The sequence below is a fragment of the Girardinichthys multiradiatus genome, chromosome 14, assembly GCF_021462225.1.
Source record: "Girardinichthys multiradiatus isolate DD_20200921_A chromosome 14, DD_fGirMul_XY1, whole genome shotgun sequence".
In the NCBI taxonomy this organism is placed as follows: Eukaryota; Metazoa; Chordata; class Actinopteri; order Cyprinodontiformes; family Goodeidae; genus Girardinichthys; species Girardinichthys multiradiatus.
Genome location: NC_061807.1, coordinates 14,511,211 through 14,530,984, shown reverse-complemented (window position 1 = coordinate 14,530,984; position 19,774 = coordinate 14,511,211). Strand labels below are relative to the sequence as shown.

Sequence of the window (19,774 nt, the reverse complement as noted above, 5' to 3'; positions counted from 1 at the left end):
CCAACCAACAAACAACAGAAGTCCTGCACAAATATTCTAAACAAAATTGTCTTTTGCTGTCAGTACATTTTGAACATGACATCAGAAAAGGCTGATTTCAGGGCATTTTGCAAATATAACCAACAGATTTGTGTATTTCCTCTCTGTTTAAGCTTCACTGAGCTCCTGTTCAGCGGGCCGGTCGATGTGGTCAAAAATTCATCTGGTTCAGGACATTTCACCCTGAGATGGACGCCTTCAGGGGATGAAAATGACAAAAGCCATCCCATCTGTTTTGTTGTCCAAGCAAAGTCAGTATCTGATCTGAAGTGAAATTACCTCAAAATGCACAGAAAAATCCAACCAAAGAAACAAAAATCAATCAGTCAGTCATGCAGTCAATGTTCTCACCTGCTTAGCCAAAATATAAAGGAGTTACCATAGTAACAGTATTGCAAAGAACCACGTGTTTAAGCTTGGAACTATTTATTGAAGATAAACTGATTTAGTGATTGATGTTATGAACTGTTGCCAGACAGGTTAACAAATCCTGGGTTCGGATGTCTATAAACATTTGCATTTTATTCACATGCACGCTCAGGATTCCTCTGGGTATTCTGGTGAGGTTAACAGGCTAACTGGAAATTGGAAACGGTCCTTATGTTGTAAACATGGATGGTTATTTGTCTAGTTTGTCTTTATGGTGAATTGTTGACCTTATTTTACCTGCTGATCCTCTTAAGGTTTTTTAAAACAATATTTAAGAGCCCTTTTAACACAAATTTAATATTAAAGCACCTTTTGCTGAATTATCTCCACAGTGTCACCAGCTCTGTGTACCAGTCTGTTCATCGATGTGTTGTTGTGACTGTTGGAAACAGTAAGTCTATTCTTTCTTTTTCATCTTTAATATAATATTTTTTTTATTTCCTGAACTAATAATATTTCTACTGTTGTCTCAGGACCAACTGTGACTTCAACCACTGTCGTTGCTCCCACCATCCCTTTGACAACTTCAAATCCTCCCCCAAGAACATGTAAGTAGGACGTTTTTTGTATTAAAAACACTTTTCTTTTATTGGTTGGATGAAATATGCTAATTTTGTGAGATAGGAATGTTGGGTTTTCATGAGCTGTACGCCAAAATCATCCGTATTAAGACAATAAAAGACCTGAAATATTTCAGTTAGTGTGCAATGAATCTAAAATATATGAATGTTAAATTTTCATCATGACATTATGGAAAATAATGAACTTTATCACAATATGCTAATATTTTGAGAAGGACCTGTATATATAATATATTATATATATATAATTATATATATAATATATATATATACTCGTACTCGTCGTCTTCCGCTTATCCGGGATCCCCAGACACCTCCTCCAGTTCCTCCAGGGGGAGCCCAAGGCGTTCCCAGGCCAGCCGAGAGACATAGTCCCTCCAGCGCGTCCTGGGCTGTCCCCTGGGCATCCTCCCAGTGGGACGTGCCTGGAACACCTCCCGAGGAAGGCATTAAAACGTGACCTCAAACAACACTTTAACTTGTCATCCTGACTTTAACTTGTCCAACCAGAGAGGCTTTAGTTGCAGTTTGTATAAATAGTAAGAAGTTTGAACATTATGATAAGAGAGGAGGAGGAGACTGAGGAAAATGTGGGTTAATCAAAACTGAATCCTAATCACATCGTTGATGAGTGCTGTGTGTCTGCTTTGTATTGAGTTTGTTGAAATAACTGTGTCAAGACGTTGTGTAACTGAAGTTAGTTGGTCATTTCATTAATAGCTTTAGATTTAAGCTGTTGTGAAAATTACCTCCACAGTTTCTACAGCTCTGTGTACCAGTCTGACCTTCGGTGCGTCCTTGTGACGATTCTGGGCAGTGAGTGAAAATCGTAGTTGTCATATTGTTTCGAACAGATTTGACCCACATGCAGAAAGCAATTCAGGAGACAGAGTTTAACGGTAAGGAGTTTATTTACAGGAAGTTGAAATGTGCAGGAAACTGGAACCGGGATACCAACTGTAAAATAAACAGAACGGTAAGCAAGGGGAAACTCTGGACCTATGTTCTTAAATGATAATGCTGTCTTACTGATTTGAAGGAGAGATCCGCCAGGGGGGTGTGGAGAGACCTGGAGGTTGATTACCCGTGGGACTGGAGACTGAGTACTGGTGGGCCAGGATGATAGATGGTCCAAGAGTTTCTGTAGTTGGTGCAATGGAAGAAGGAGGGTGGACAGGGTTCACAGAAGGAGATCCACAGAACGAAGGAATCAGGAGACTGCCAGCTGGTTTGATCCAATGAGGTAACAGGACGCTTGAGTCGTGGTTCATGGAGCTGGATAGTTTCTGTCCAGAAGACGGTAATCCAGGCTGGGTTAGATACTGAAGGCAAAGTCAAGTTCAGGTAACAAATCCAAAATTACAAAAAGAGCAAAGCAAGGTCAAGTCAACGGCAAAGGTAATGTGGCTTGAGCTGTACCACAAAGGGCAACACTCTGGCAGTGAGTTGCTGGCAGCCTCCTCCTTAAATACTCCTCAGCAGATCATCAAGGAGATAGAGAATACCTGTCACATCTCCTCCGGTTCAAACGCCATCTAGAGGCTAAGAACAAAAATAGCACTAAACCGACAGACATGGCACAGCTCCTGACAGTTTTTTTTGTTTTGTTTCTTGAGTTTGATTTCAATCAGCTTTTTCCTGAAATGATAGCGTTCCTGCTTACCTGCTGCTCTGTCACCAGGTCCAACAACTGGAACCCCTCTGATTATACCTCCACCAGCTATGACTACTCTCATACCGGCCTTAGGACAATGTAAGTGTGACAGAAGTTGATGTTTTAAAGCATCACCATATCTGATCAAGGTAACCTTGTTAAATAAAGCAGATTATTAATAACCTTATACAGGTCCTTCTCAAAATATTAGCATATTGTGATAAAGTTCATTATTTTCCATAATGTAATGATGAAAATTTAACATTCATATATTTTAGATTCATAGCACACTAACTGAAATATTTCAGGTCTTTTATTGTCTTAATACGGATGATTGTGGCATACAGCTCATGAAAACCCAAAATTCCTATCTCACAAAATTAGCATATTTCATCCGACCAATAAAGAAAAGTGTTTTTAATACAAAAAACGTCAACCTTCAAATAATCATGTACAGTTATGCACTCAATACTTGGTCGGGAATCCTTTTGCAGAAATGACTGCTTCAATGCGGCGTGGCATGGAGGCAATCAGCCTGTGGCACTGCTGAGGTCTTATGGAGGCCCAGGATGCTTCGATAGCGGCCTTTAGCTCATCCAGAGTGTTGGGCCTTGAGTCTCTCAACGTTCTCTTCACAATATCCCACAGATTCTCTATGGGGTTCAGGTCAGGAGAGTTGGCAGGCCAATTGAGCACAGTGATACCATGGTCAGTAAACCATTTACCAGTGGTTTTGGCACTGTGAGCAGGTGCCAGGTCGTGCTGAAAAATGAATCTTCATCTCCATAAATCTTTTCAGCAGATGGAAGCATGAAGTGCTCCAAAATCTCCTGATAGCTAGCTGCATTGACCCTGCCCTTGATAAAACACAGTGGACCAACACCAGCAGCTGATACGGCACCCCAGACCATCACTGACTGTGGGTACTTGACACTGGACTTCTGGCATTTTGGCATTTCCTTCTCCCCAGTCTTCCTCCAGACTCTGGCACCTTGATTTCTGAATGACATGCAGAATTTACTTTCATCCGAAAAAAGTACTTTGGACCCCTGAGCAACAGTCCAGTGCTGCTTCTCTGTAGCCCAGGTCAGGCGCTTCTGCCGCTGTTTCTGGTTCAAAAGTGGCTTGACCTGGGGAATGCGGCACCTGCAGCCCATTTCCTGCACACGCCTGTGCACGGTGGCTCTGGATGTTTCTACTCCAGACTCAGTCCACTGCTTCCGCAGGTCCCCCAAGGTCTGGAATCGGCCCTTCTCCACAATCTTCCTCAAGGTCCGGTCACCTCTTCTCGTTGTGCAGCGTTTTCTGCCACACTTTTTCCTTCCCACAGACTTCCCACTGAGGTGCCTTGATACAGCACTCTGGGAACAGCCTATTCGTTCAGAAATTTCTTTCTGTGTCTACCCTCTTGCTTGAGGGTGTCAATAGTGGCCTTCTGGACAGCAGTCAGGTCAGCAGTCTTACCCATGATTGGGGTTTGGAGTGATGAACCAGGCTGGGAGTTTTAAAGGCCTCAGGAATCTTTTGTAGGTGTTTAGAGTTAACTCGTTGATTCAGATGATTAGGTTCATAGCTCGTTTAGAGACCCTTTTAATGATATGCTAATTTTGTGAGATAGGAATTTTGGGTTTTCATGAGCTGTATGCCAAAATCATCCGTATTAAGACAATAAAAGACCTGAAATATTTCAGTTAGTGTGCAATGAATCTAAAATATATGAATGTTAAATTTTCATCATGACATTATGGAAAATAATGAATATGCTAATATTTTGAGAAGGACCAGTATATTTAGGCTCTGAATGCAAAGATCTCCACTACACTATCACTGGAGAATGATGCTGGAACCATCACAAAACTGGTCAGTGACCTTTTTGACTTTTCCATTTTTTAACACAGCATTCATTTTAGATTACAAGTTACATATACATATACACAGATGTACATATATTACAATAATGACAGTAACAAATTTAAACAAAAATTAGATCTAATAAAGCTTTAAAGTCTCAAAGAAGAATGTGTGACTCAAACTCTCATGCACTACAATTCTTTCTAGTATAGTGAGGAGTACTACACTTTGGTCTTCTTCAGATCGTAGTTGTGTTCAAATTAAACCTTCCAAGTGATTATCTTTGAGCTCATGCCGCTTTTTCTGTTTTGTTTACATCCATGTGCTGCAATTAGCAACTAATTGGTGAACATGAAGAAGCAGAAACTTCAGAGACAGATATTGTGAGGAGAATACAACACTGTTTTTACTGAGACGTGACTTAGCATTGATTAGTAGAAAAATCACGACTTGACTTCAACCTAATGATGACAATCAGTTTCATTCTTGTCTAAAAGGTTAGGCTGTTTCTACAGTAAACTAATCAGGTTTGTTTTCTTGTGCATTGGTTTGTTTTAGTTGTATAGATTTAGATTAACTATTATTTTAATTTAGGAAATATGTAAGTAGAAGCTCACGTAGCACAAAGTGCCTAATCTGAAAGTCAACCCTGATTTTTATCACTCAGATGAGGTTCAGCTTTGTTCTGTGTGTCTTGCAATTTTTAGGGTGTTGCACTGACTTCCTGTGTTTTGTTCCCCAGATCAAAGATGAGCCGATAAAGTATGAGGTTCCATGGGATATAATTATAGAGCTGCGAAGCAATGGTAAAGTGCTAGTTATAGTCTCTCCCTAGTGGCTAAATAAGAGAATGAATCTCATCCTTGCTGGGACATCTGTCTTGATATATAATGTTTTTGTTTAATCTCTCATCTGGTTTATGGGTTTACACTTATTTTTATTAATTGTAATGAAAATGTATTACTCCAATGTTAAATGTAATAAAATACTGTGTAAGAACTTGGTGATCTAGCCTGAGATCTTTAATGTAATTTAGGTTTCTCGATGTAATCCCAGAATAACTTTAAGATGGTAGAACCAAGGTTTTCTGCATTCCTTAAAATTATATTAAAGATTGCTTGTTTTTCTTTACACTAGGCATGGTTCTTGTTGACATTTCCTGCAGGTTTTAGCTTTTTTGTTTGGATGCAGAATAAATTGTTGATGCTGATGCAGGCTGTCATGGTGAAAATGCTTTAGAGCTTAAGAGCAGAAAGGTGAAAGTCTTGGTGATCTGGTACTCCTCCTTGCACAGTTGATGAGTTCCCGGTTCCAGATTCCGGCAAAACAAATCCTCACAATAAACCTGTTAAACCTTCTTCTGCTTCCTGAGTGTGCTTTCGCATGTGGGTCAAAGCAGCAGTTAAAAACTATGACAAAGTCATTGATTTGGTGATGTGACCCAATACTTTTGGCATATACTGTATCTAAAAAATGAACTCTGAATATGGCAAAAACTAAAGAACATAAATGACCAACAAGGAAATAAAAAGACCCAAGGATCATGACAAGTATGGCTTAGTTTGTTGGTCTCTATCTGCTTCCAGCTCTAATCACCAGAGCTCAGCTCTACACCATGAACAGCTATACAAATGAACTTCAGAGTGGAGGCAAATCAGTTTGAATAAGTAAATATGAAGCACATTTAAAATAGGCCCGTACAAACCAATCATGGTACACAGGACAGTTCCTCTGAACAGTTTTTAAAGTTTCCAGTGAACAAGGCTTTACTGTTATAAAACTCCCATTCTTGACAATACCCTTACAGAGGGGAGTTATATAAATAAATGATAGCAACCAATCTTATATTTGTATTACATTTTTAAATAACTCTTCACACAAGGGTGAAAAAAACAATCATAACACTATTAAACATATTGAGCTCTCCAGGTATTAAATTGTTAAAATTCAGCTGTTGAGGAAAATTGCTGTATTGGTTAGTGATTAACTTTGGTAAAATGCTCCTTTAGTTTACCTTGTACATCACTGTTTCCTACCTGACAAATGACTACTAGACCTGACCTAATTTCATAGAGGAGAACTCTGTTTGAGTCCTCAATGTTTGTCCATTCAGTGAATCAGTTACTGTGTGATTATTTTTATTATTAGAAACCAATGTGAAGTGTAAACTGGTCATTTAAAACTGAACAATTAAACAAAAGTGTTTTCTTGCATAACCTAAAGTCATACTTTTCATATTTTTGACCTTCGGACACCACCTGCATGGCCAGGAGTTCTCTGCCAGCTAATCTACAGGTGCTGCAGACCATACATTATGTTGCAGTTAGAGGTATAAAAAAAAGATGCAAAGCTCAGCGACAAGGAAAATTAAATGTTGATGTAGCTCATTTTATACAGTTTTCTTCAAACAGCTGTTGTAGATGCTGATGGCTGTGGACAGGAAGGATTTCCTGTTTTACAGCAGATCTGAAGAAGATCTGACTGAAGACACTCTGTTGTTGTAGGACAGTCTCATGAAGAGGATGCTCAGGGTTCTCCTTAATGTTCTTCAATTTATGAATAATCTTTCTTTGCACAATGATCTCCAAAGGTTTCAGAGGAGTCCCCAGAACAGAAGCCTTCTTTATCAGCTTGTTGAGCTTTTTTAAGTTCCTGGCGCTGAGGTATTTATACTCCTCCACCACCTCCACTTCTTTTCCCATGATGAAAATAGTGTTTGACTTATTCCTGTTTCTCTTAAAATTTACAATAATCTCCTTTGTTTTATTTACATTTAAAATGAGATGATTGTTTCCACACCATGAAACAAAGCGGTCCACCACCTTCCTGTACTCAGCTTCTTGTCCATCTCTGATCCACCCCACGACTGCAGAATCATCCGCGTATTTCTGCAGATGACAGGAGTCTGTCTTGTACTGGAAGTCTGAAGTGTACAGAGTGAAAAGGAATGGTGAGAGTTTAGTCCCCTGTGGTGCTCCTGTGCTGCTGACTACCTGGTTAGACTCACAACCCTTCAGTCTCACAAACTGTGGTCTGTTTGTCAGGTAGTCTTTGATCCAAGAGATTGTTGAGGCCTCCACCTGAGTCTTCTGGAGTTTCTGACAAAGCAAATCAGGTTAAATTGTGTTAAATGCACTGGAGAAATCAAAGAACAGAAGTCTCTAAGACCTTCACGACAATTTTCCAAAACATTTTACCATAAGATTTTTCCTTCATAGCATTAGTCTGACTCCTAGAGTTACCTGTCAGAAGCAGGTTTGATGTTTGACAAAAGAAAATTACATGGAATTGGAAGGAGCAATATTAGATATCTCAATTCAAATTATGTTTTTTACAATCTATGGGTGTTTTTAAAATTGTCCATCAAAATCATAAACTGATTATACTCTTACCTCTATTGTATCATATGGTCATTTTTTTGTTTGTTTTTAAAAACAATTTGCAGGACTCATATCAGATCTGTGATTGGTGAGATGTCCTTGTGCCATTTAGGGCTTGTGAGATCTGGACACCCTGGAACTGCTCCACTCTCTCCACTAAACAGCCACTGATGCTGAGAGGAGCATGCTCACCGAGTGAGCATGTATTTCAGGCAGAAATTGCTATTAAACCCCTTAGGGCTTAACAGGTTAACACAGTTCATTGCTACATCTACAACTGTAAGTTAAAACTCTACCATGCAAAGCAAGAGCCATATATCAACACCTAAAAACATCACCACTAGAACAGTATGGTTGTATGGTTAGAACAGGAGGTTTGTGTTCCAGAGGGGACACAAGGGGCCAGGTTCGTACCCCACAGATTGCCACTCTGGGTCCCTGAGCAAGACCCTTAGCCCCAGAATGCTCCCCGGGCGCCGCACAATGGCAGCCCACTGCTCCCTATAAGGGATGGGTTAAATGCAGAGGACAGATTTTGTTGTAATGTACAAGTGCAATGACCAATAAAGATGATTATTATTATTATGCTCCATGTCATAAAGCACGGATCATCTCAGACTGGTTTCTTGAACATGACAATGAGTTCACTGGACTCAAATGGCCTCCATAGTCACCAGATCTCAATCCAATAGAGCACCTTTGGGATGTGGTGGAACGGGAGATTCGCATCATGGATGCAGCTGACAAATCTGCAGCATCTGTGTGATGCTATCTTGTCAATATGGACCAAACTCTCTGAGGAATGTTTCCAGTACCTCGTTGAATCTATGCCACGAAGGATTGAGGCAGTTCTGAAAGCAAAAAGGGGTCCAACCCGGTACTAGCAAGGTGTACCTAATAAAGTGGCCGGTGAGTGTACAGTACTGTACAAAAATTTTAGGCAGGTGTGAAAAAATGCTGTAAACAAAGAATGCTTTCAGAAATGTAAATGATGATTGCTTATTTTTGAACAAGGGACACATCTAAAAGTTGCAGGATACCGGCCCTCGAGGACAGGAGTCCGGTAGCATTTTATTAATTCACTGTTGCTCATTGTATGAAGAATATCTCTTCTATCTCTCTGTCTTTCCATCGTCTTTTCCTGGTTAAGATACTCTTAGGCTCATCACTACTTGTATCTGTTCATTTTAGGAGTTCTCTTAAGACCTAAGGTGCTTTGTAAATAACCTTTAGAAATTTTTCTTACAATGACGTCACGTTTAGTCTTAGGATTCTTTCAAAATATGAGTCCTGGTTCCTCCCTTTTTATGTTCTTTAGTTAGTTTCATGGTTTACTGTTGGAAGATTTGTACATAAATTATCATTGCTTAGTTTAAAAAGGTTCTTTATCCTGAATGATTTATCATTAAAAGACATTTTCATTTATTTAGTTTGGTGAACTTTGATAGAAGTGGTTTGAATACTTTTCACATTTATCTTGAGTGTTTCATAAACTATTAACAGAATTGTCATCTTGTCTTAGAGTTGCATTTGGGTGGTTGCTATTCTGACTGAGCAGGAACTTGTGTGCGGGGCAGTTCTGGGAAGAGGGATCTTCGCGCCCCAGCCAATCTTCGTGTCCTTGAATGCCAGACATAGACGTGTGTGCTGTATCAGTATCTAGGCTGAACCAGTATTATTCAGTAGGACTTGTATTTGTGAAACTGTTTAGCCACACCCACGATACTGTAACATTAGTGTTTTTCCTTTCTTTAATAAAAGGCTGTGACACAGGGCAGCTCCTCTGAGAGAAAGGACTGTCTCTCCCTGGCCAGCCAAAAATAACTTTGACTCGCTTGTGTCTTCATTGCATACCTTCTCTGAGTTTATCAGTAACTCCGACATTTACCTATTTCTGTGCACTTTGATGTTTTGTTATTCCCCTGATCTCCCTGCTCTTCTGTGTTAATTAGCCACCCTCCTTCAGTTGAATGATTTCTCTCTCTTTCACCAGCTGCTCCTGATTTTCCCTCTGATTAGCTCCCTGTGTTCATTGGTCAATCCTCTACCCTCACTCAGCATTTATATTCTCTGGTTTTCTTTGCTCACTACTGGATTATCCTGCTTGCTATCCATTGTCATGTCCGATTGTTCCTTGCCTGTTTACTGCCCTGATTTATACGGGCCTTATTTATCTGTCTGTATTCCAAGACCTGAATTATTGTAAGTTTTTGCTTTCTCATTATTGACTAATTTACTCACCATGTGGCTCCCTCGGTCTGCTCTGCACTTTGGTCAAACACAACTCCAGCAAACCCGGACGCTGGGTAACATCAGAAACCCTTCCAATATCTTCTGTTAAAGATAGGTTAAAAAAATACTTTCCTGTAAAAACTGGACAGATAACAGAAAGAACATTTCATCTGGCTTAGCTCAGATGTTTGTTGAGCTGGGGAACCGATCTGACATCAACAAACTCAACTCATCACCGCAGACCAGCATACTCCCTATTGTGAGGTAACTCAGTTTTTATATCATGTTAATAAGTACCTGAAACCTTTGGTCCCTTTTGTTGAGGGTAAACTATAATCTGTTTCTGTTGATGTTTTGTTCTTTTTCTCTTCTCTAATTAGAAATGGCTTCCAGATCACATCCAAAGTGCCGTGAATCAGTTTGATCTGTAACAGAGACCCAAGACTTACATGGTGCAAAGGCCGATTTAGTCATTACATTAAACGTTGTGAGGTAATTCAGTTTTATATCATGTTAATAAGTGCCTGAAACTGTTGGTGCCAAAACTGTTTCTGTTGATGTTTAGTTTTTTCTTTTAAAACTTTACCCCAAAATTTTAAATTTAGAAATGGCTTCCAGGTCACATCCAAAGCGCTATGAATCAGTTTTATCTGTAACAGAGACCCGAGGGTTACATGGAGCAAAAACAGATTTAGTCATTAACATTTTTTTAGATATTTGTGATCTGATACGTTCATTTAAAATTATTCACTGATAATAGACAAGTTTTAGGTTTTATTATTCTCATTTGAAACTGTGAAAAACTGAATACAATCAAATATATTTAGTATAGGTACCATGTTGTCAGAAACAGTTCTTGAACGAGAGTTCAAGAACCTAAAAAATCATGGAAGAAAAACATTGAAATACAAATGAACCAAGATACTAAATCTCTCCAATGTAAAGCAGAATAGTTGAGCAGACTGTTTGTTCTCAGGGGTTCAGTGATGATTGTTTTTCCAGTTCTCTCATAGTTCCTTTAAACTGTCAGAGAAGTATCAACTTCTTGGCCTTCGACCCTGATGGAATTTATTTTAAATGCTGATATGTGATCAGATGGACACCTTCTGCAAGTGAAAATGATAAAAGCCATCCCATCTGTTTTGTGCTCCAAGCAAAGCCAGTATCTGATCTGGTCTGATGTGAAATTATTTTAAAATGCATAAAATTACCAGCCAAACCAACAAAAATCAGTCAGTCATGTAGTCATTGTTCTCACCCTGCTTAGCCAAAATGTAAAGGAGCTACCATAGCAGCAGTATTGCAAAGATCTATGTGTTCAAGCTAGGAACTATTAATTAAAGATAAACTGATTCACTGATTCCTATCATAAACTGTTGCCTGATGGGTTAACAAATCCTGGGTTCACATGTTTTTAAATCATTAACTGTTTATCCACATGCATGCTAAGTATTCCTCTGTCTACTCTGGTGAGGTTAGCAGGCAAACTGGAAATTGGAAATGGTCCCCATGTTGTAAACATGTATGGTTTTTTGGCTAGTTTGTCTTAATGACGGATTGTTGACCCATCCAGGGTGGACACTTGACTGGTGGAGATGGACACCAGTCTTAATAGGATTAGGTAGGTGTAGGAAACGAATGAATGATGCTGCATAAAGGTTTTAGCTCTATATGGTAGCTATTATCTGATAACAGTAGTAGGATTTAATAGACACATATTGCAAATTAGATATTTAATGAGATAATTTTTTTTATTAATTGAATGGCACCTTAAATGTTTAGATATCAGTTCTGCTTGAAGTCTGAAATAGACTTTAAACAGCAGTTCAATCTTCCTATCATCAACACAAGGTTTTGCTAAAAAGAACAAACCCTTTAATCCAAGTAATGTGTATAAATATATCACTAAATATGCTGCATCAGATGTCTCCTGTAATAAAAGTGAACACTGGTTTAACTTTTGGCTTCGCAGTGAGTTACTGCTAAGGACGCGTGCCGCCGCCCGGGCCGTGGCAGAGGCAAACATTCGGGCTTGGGAGGAGTTCGGTGACGCCATGGAGAAGGACTACCGACATAAAGTTATTCACAGTAGAAGTTCACCCAATGGCTAGGTAATTTTTACAAAAATAAAATTCTTGGAAAACCTAAATCTTTCTCTAGATTGGTTTCTGCATGCGAGAAACAAAACACCAGTGTTGCAGGTGCTGTCTCTGTTGTGGCAAACGAATATTAAATAACCAGACTCAAGTGTGTGTGTGTGTGTGTGTCTGTTCCTGTCTTGGCATCACAGTGAGAACCATTTTCCCGATTTCACCATCAAATTGAGGACCGTTTGTACCAAAGTGAGGACATTTTGCTGGTCCTCACGACCTATTTTGCTAACGGTTAGGTTTAGGACTAAGGCATGAATTGAGTTTAGGTTAAGGTTAGGGTTAGGTAAGCACTGGTAATGGTTAGGTTTAGGGTTATTGTCAGGGTTAGGGCATAGAAAGGGTTGAAAATGACTGAAAATCAATGGGAGTCAACACATGGTCCTCACTCCATATAGCAAAACAAGAGTGTGTGTGTGTGTGTGTGTGTGTGTGTGCGTAAACCATAAACTGAACATTAAGAAATGGAGAGGGTCTGAAGATGTTTTTCTGGAGAGGAGGCTGTTTGTCTCAGGGCCTGTTTCTGTATTTTTTAGATTATGTGTTCTTGCTGTTGTCTTCAAGCCATGACCTTGAGCTCATGCTAGGGCAGTTCCTTCTGGGCTCCCCTCCTGGTAGAGGGCTTGGTATCTACTTCAAGGGGAGGAGTTGAAGTATTTATTGATATTTGTTCATGAGTGGTGGTGGGATGAAGAGCAAGATGGACTTGGGTATCATTTTTAGTAATGCAAGTGCTGTTCTGTTTTGGTGTTGTGGAGAAAGATCTAAAGAAAAAATCAAAGTTGAGCCGGGTTAAAGTACTCACAGGACAAGAGTAAAGAGGATTCCCTGGAAAGTATCTATCATGCCTCCTGGCTCACGGGGAGGATCATATGACTCATATATCTTGACAGGAAATATCAAGAGACATATCAGAATTTACTCTATTTATTGTGTAGATGTAATAATTTTGTTTACAATCACAGATTTAGGGGTTAAATAAAGAAAAGATGAGTTTCTCATATCACAGAAATAAAGAATAAAAGCTATGTTAAAGACTTAACTTCCATACAATTTCAAAGAACAAAACATTAAATATACAGTAAACGGGGAAACTATGCAATATGGTAAGCGTATTTTAAAAGTAGCTAATATCTCTATTTAATTTAAACATAATTTTCCCTGAAGAGTCTTGATGAGGAAAAGGAGATAGTGAGATCTGAAATGATTGAGCTGTAAAAGGGATAACTGGCAGCATGAATAAATGCTTATGTAATAAAACTCTTGATCATCTACAGTTAATACATTAATAAATATCGAGTCTTTGCTAGACAGATTGTCCCATTAAACCGTTTGTATCTCATGAAATCAGTGGTGCACACAGTACTGCTCAACTTCTGTTCTTGTTAAATATTTACCAACACAAAACTGACCAGGACAGATAAATGATTAACCCTGTAGTGCTACAGAATTTCCCAAAACATGACTGTTCCTATACTGAAAAAAAACAAAACATTTACTGTTTTTATAATTTGTTTGCTAAGCAAAATGTATCTCCTTGGTGCAATAAAAGATTTATGATTTCTGCATTTTCTGGAGATTATTATTTTGTTTTTATGTCTGTTCATGATCACTCAGCCATGTTTCCTGGACCATTTTATGGTCCATGATTAAACCATAAATTGGTCCGCATGTAAATACGGACATTTTATGGTCCACATTTACATGCGGACCATAAAATGTGAATTCCATGTTTAAAACAAACAGAGTGAATGAATAAAGGGATGTCTGTATACATTTACTTGTATAAGGCAGTCTTTGTTTAGAAGAAGTGACTCATAACCATGTTGCTCTCTGTGCTGCTGCTGCTGGTCGGCCATGCTAAAGCTGGTTATAATGGTGCTGTGTTTACCTACTCTACTAAAGATGTCCAAGGAAAAAAGTTTTCAGTAAGTTGAGATTCTCTAAAGTTTTATTTTTCCTAAAATCTTATTCCCATAAATCTGATGGTAGCTGGTACCTCTTCACTTTGAATTTACAGGTTATGCATCGCTATAAGCTGAGCTACAGCTCATATGAAGAGCTTGAGTTGAGGTGTACTAGCTGTAGTAATACCGAGGAAAGCATAGGTGAATGGTGTCTGGGAGAGTTTGCCTCGAAGTGGAAAAATATGAATTGTGGTTCATATGATGATGGGTGAGTAAATTATACAATAATATATATATTATAACCACTATGGAAGAAGCGGTATAGAAATAACTGACTGATATTTAACAATGTTTTCTTCAAGAAGTGATTAAATTTAAACTTCCTGTTCCTAATGATCTTCAGTTTTTGATGATATTAATTTTCTGTCAGTGATCATGTCCACTGTAAAGTGTTCTGTGTTTTAGAACCTCTGAGTAACATCAAAAACCTTTCCAATATCTTCTGTTAAAGATTGAATACTGGAAACTGGATAGATAACAGAAACAGCATTTCAACTAGCTTAGCTCAAATGTTTGTTGAGGTAAGGAACCGATCTGACATCAACAAGCCCAACTCATCGCCACAGACCAGAGTCCTCCCTGTTGTGAGGTAATTCAGGTTTTTATTTATCATGTTAATAATAACAGATCACTTACAAAGTGCCGTGAATCAGTTTCATCTGTAACAGAGACCCAAGAGTTACATGGTGCAAAGGCCGATTTAGCCATTACATTTTTATACATATTTGTGAAAAGCAACAAAATACAAATCAATCAAGATAATAAATCTTCCCAGAGTAAAGCAAACCAGTTGAGCAGACTATTTTCAGATGTTCAAGTGTGACAATTTAATATTTGTTTCTGGTTCTCTCAGAGTTCCTTCAAACTGTCCGAGAAATATCAGCTTGTTGACCTTCGACCCTGATGGAGACGAGGTTAAATGCAGATATGCATCCTCTTCCTTAGAGTGCGACACCTGCACACCACCTTCTGTTTTCAGCCTCTCATCAGTAAGTAATAAATCCTGGAGTCAGGTGACATGAAAGCCAAATGTAGTTTTCACAGGTGACTAAGCTGAATTTACTGATTATTTTACTGTTATGAAATAATAATTAGCAAGCCTTACTCCTAAATTAGTTAGCTGCTTCCTGTCAAAGTCTGTGGAAGTGTTTTAGTTTATTTTACAGAACGTTTGCCTAAATGAGTGTCCAAAGTACGGCCCAGGGGTTATTTGTGGCCTTTGGACTGATTTTGTGCGGCCCTTAATTTTGCAAAGGTGGTTGATGCAGATGGACTTTTTGCATCCTCTTTAATGTCTTAGCAAATAAAACCACATCTGTCCAGTGACTTACTTTGGCAACCCCCAAATCTGCTTTTAATTAACTTATTAAACTTAGCTAAATACAGCAAACCATTTAAAAGAAAAAAGTAACCAAATTCTTGCTCTTATTACTCAGATTAGACCATATTTTGGAGTATTATTTTCCAGTCTAGCCCAACAGAGTTTGCAAACCGGATGTCTTGCTTTTCATATGGCAAACGGAAAAGTTTAAGTTTTTGGTCTACAATGGATTAAAATGCCTTTCGTGTCTACTTTTTTTTTTTTTTTGTCTAATTACGATTTTGCATGCTTAGCATAATATTGAGCAGGGAAAAAAAATGCAATCTAATTTCTTGGCATTTTAGTTTATTAAAAATGAAATTTATTTGGCCAGAGAATACTTTTTACCCACATGACAAAACGTTTGGACACTCCTGGCCCAGATGTATTAGAAAACTTTATCAGACCTTATTGAATGTATTGGTCTTGCTTTGGTGCCTGATAACTAAAACCATCCGTCAGTCAAATTGTTTTCACAAGTCAAGATCAATAACTTCTTTATTTCTATGTGTATCTAAGTGAAACTGTGAAAACACAAACAACTGCGAGCTGACTGCAACCAGCAGTGTCTTACTTTTATTGGCATACATTAATGCAGCAACTTATAAAACTGTCAAAGGCACTTTTCACGTGCATCAAGAAAAGCCCTTGAATGCTGTCAGTTGGTCCAGAATTCAGCAGCAAGACCCTAAAGTGGAACAAACTGAAGAGTTCTCGCCACTCCTGTTGTTTAATGTCTTCGCACTGATTAATTTTAAAATCCTGACTGACTTTTAACTTTTCAATCACTCATGTTTTAATGTTTATACTGTCTTTGTAAAGTACTGCAGCAACCACTGTTCAACCCAAAGAGGGCAGCACGAAGACGGTTTTAGGACAAATATTGCAGACTAACAAGCAACACACAGGTTTACATGAAAATATAGAAAATTGCATAGTAACATAAATATAGCACATTCAAGGCCCAATTTATACAGTTTTTCTGCAAAAAGAGATTATTTGGGGTTTAGTTACTCTTTAAATAATTTTGATGAAGTTAAACCAAAGTTATGATAAATTAATTACACCATGTTCTTCTTATATAATCATGTCTGAGATAAAAAAATAAAATAAGATAATTAAAAAACCTAAAAGCCAGCAAAGGCAGTTTGAAATGCAGAAGTGTGAACACTGCTCTCTGGTGAACAACAAGGTATGACACACCAGGACCCCAGAGGGTTGAATAGAGTCTAATCCTCTTAGAAAAAACCTGAGGTTTTAGAAAACATTTGAAATTGCAAATAAACTGCATAGTGTATGTTCAGCATGCACTCAACAGGCATCAATCTTCCAATTAATTTCAATTTTAAAAAATATTGTTGCCATTGAAAACATAAATAAAACCCATAATGGGAAACATGGAAATATGACATCGTCTAATTTGGTTTTGATTTAAAATCTTTGGTCTCTCCTTCTGTACTCTTGCAGTCTTGTATGCTTTCATTCAGCCCGACTGGCAGCAGTTCTGAAGGTCCATATGCAGTGCAGCTGATGATGGAGGACTTCCCCAGAGAGATCATCACCCTGACTCAAAATGATGGTTCAATATCGCTGAGAAACACCAGCAGTGCCCTAAGCAAAATTCCTGTCCAGTTTGTTTTTAAAGGTATAACTGCATATTTTGATCACCTTGTTTTATCCCACAAAGAGCTACATGGATGTAGAAAACGTTTTTTCACTTTGATGTTTAATAATTATCTGCTGATCTATACCTAAGGATCAATAAATTACCTTAAACTTTTATATTTCTGAATACTAGAATTTAACAAAATTCACCTTTTACAAGAACAGTTGACCTGGACAAATGTGTAACTTTACTGAATTCATCCTTTAATCTAGGTGCAGAATCTTTGGAATAAACCAATTTAATGTGTTTTCTAAGTTTATTTCACCATATCTAACCTTGTTCTTTCATGCATTGCTCCAGTGGATCCTGCAGCCCCATCCTGCACAGAAGGTGAATATCTGCCCAAGTTCCTGTCTCCAACTCCTGAACATGGAGCTCAGATCTTCATTGATGTTAATCAGACGCTGGAAATCCCCATCAGAGCAGAGGCAACTCAGTCTGTGTGAGTAGCAATTAAAGACTGGTTTGGACATGATTCATGGTGGCAGAGTGAAATTTGATCTTTCCTGTTGGGCTAACATAACAGCATTATTCCAACCAACAAACAACAGAAGTCCTGCACAAATATTCTAAACAAAATTGTCTTTTGCTGTCAGTACATTTTGAACATGACATCAGAAAAGGCTGATTTCAGGGCATTTTGCAAATATAACCAACAGATTTGTGTATTTCCTCTCTGTTTAAGCATCACTGAGCTCCTGTTCAGCGGGCCGGTCGATGTGGTCAAAAATTCATCTGGTTCAGGACATTTCACCCTGAGATGGACGCCTTCAGGGGATGAAAATGACGAAAGCCATCCCATCTGTTTTGTTGTCCAAGCAAAGTCAGTATCTGATCTGAAGTGAAATTACCTCAAAATGCACAGAAAAATCCAACCAAAGAAACAAAAATCAGTCAGTCAGTCATGCAGTCAATGTTCTCACCTGCTTAGCCAAAATATAAAGGAGTTACCATAGTAACAGTATTGCAAAGAACCACGTGTTTAAGCTTGGAACTATTTATTGAAGATAAACTGATTTAGTGATTGATGTTATGAACTGTTGCCAGACAGGTTAACAAATCCTGGGTTCGGATGTCTATAAACATTTGCATTTTATTCACATGCACGCTCAGGATTCCTCTGGGTATTCTGGTGAGGTTAACAGGCTAACTGGAAATTGGAAACGGTCCTTATGTTGTAAACATGGATGGTTATTTGTCTAGTTTGTCTTTATGGTGGATTGTTAACCTTATTTTACCTGCTGATCCTCTTAAGGTTTTTTAAAACAATATTTAAGAGCCCCTTTAACACAAATTTAATATTAAAGCACCTTTTGCTGAATTATCTCCACAGTGTCACCAGCTCTGTGTACCAGTCTGTTCATCGATGTGTTGTTGTGACTGTTGGAAACAGTAAGTCTATTCTTTCTTTTTCATCTTTAATATAATATTTTTTTTATTTCCTGAACTGATAATATTTCTACTGTTGTCTCAGGACCAACTGTGACTTCAACCACTGTCGTTGCTCCCACCATCCCTTTGACAACTTCAAATCCTCCCCCAAGAACATGTAAGTAGGACGAAAGCAGCAGTGAAAGTAACTGGAAGTACTACTGTATACCATGTTGATCTCTTTTGATTCCAGCTTATCTTACTGTTCTGAAACTGAAGATCTCAACTATGCTGTCACTGAAAGACAATCATGAATTCATCCTAAAAGCGGTCAGTAATGTCCTTGACGTTAAACACAAACCATAACAACCTGAGTTTAATCTAAACTAATTTAGCCCAAATGAGCTGCTAATGTCAAATGATAACCCAGAGTTTTACTACAGTGATGCTGTTGATGTTAATGTTAATCATAGACGCTGTTCGGTATGTTAAATAATTCACCACTGACTGTATCTCACATACATCTCGTGTTTTCTTCTGCAGATCAAAGATGAACTGATCAGACGAGGGCTGCATCCAGACATAAAAGTTCACCTGGTTCACCCGGTTCAGTGGAAGTTAAAAAAACAACTGCCCCCTAGTGGCTAATTGTGAGAATGAATGTGATCCTTGCAGGGAAATGTGAATGGATTTAGCCGTTTCTTGTGTCTTTTAATTACTTTAGGGACTTATGGCTGTTTTTAGATGAGAGACTAAGTTTAGTTTTGACAATGAGTAATTATAGTAATGTTCAATTTTTATTCCTGTGTGGAAAAAACTGTTGTAAAATAGGAATACTTTAACAAGCGTACATTTCAATTATTCATCAGTTACCAATATGAAGTGAATGAGCAGAAAAAAATGTAAATAACATCAATATTTGGTATCACCTGAACTATTTATTAAGGCAGGTATTTACCTATTTCTACTTTTTTATTCCCATCCTCCTTGTGCATGTGTAGCATTAATGCCTCTGGGAGTTTTATAAATTTTAATATCTTCATTGACTGTCTGTGAAAATAGCTCTTTAAATAAATACAATTTTTCAAAATGAA

At 38.2% G+C, this 19,774-nt stretch overlaps 1 protein-coding gene and 1 long non-coding RNA gene across 2 annotated transcripts; both read left to right on the top strand.

Annotated features, from left to right (window-relative positions):
* Positions 1–257: 257 nt before the first annotated feature.
* Positions 258–1,015, top strand: LOC124881123. The gene is made up of 3 exons (XR_007041540.1): positions 258–290; positions 801–859; positions 942–1,015. It is a non-coding gene; the product is annotated as an uncharacterized LOC124881123 (long non-coding RNA).
* A 13,098-nt stretch (positions 1,016–14,113) lies between these two features.
* Positions 14,114–19,774, top strand: LOC124881116. Its single transcript, XM_047386628.1, has 11 exons — positions 14,114–14,244; positions 14,337–14,491; positions 14,735–14,872; positions 15,137–15,272; positions 17,111–17,288; positions 17,610–17,751; positions 17,995–18,132; positions 18,643–18,701; positions 18,784–18,858; positions 18,934–19,010; positions 19,224–19,774. The coding sequence occupies exons 1-11, from the start codon at positions 14,140–14,142 to the stop codon at positions 19,326–19,328; spliced, it is 1,308 nt and encodes a 435-aa protein (XP_047242584.1). The 5' UTR covers positions 14,114–14,139; the 3' UTR covers positions 19,329–19,774.

What these genes read in the sequence shown, in the direction of transcription:
- LOC124881116 (XM_047386628.1), top strand. Translation starts at nt 14,140, where the DNA reads ATGTTGCTCTCTGTGCTGCTGCTGCTGGTCGGCCATGCTAAAGCTGGT. An exon ending in GCAGAGGCAACTCAGTCTGT is followed by an intron (nt 17,752 to 17,994) that starts GTGAGTAGCAAT and finishes TCTCTGTTTAAG; the next exon opens with CATCACTGAGCTCCTGTTCA. An exon ending in ATGAATTCATCCTAAAAGCG is followed by an intron (nt 19,011 to 19,223) that starts GTCAGTAATGTC and finishes TTTCTTCTGCAG; the next exon opens with ATCAAAGATGAACTGATCAG.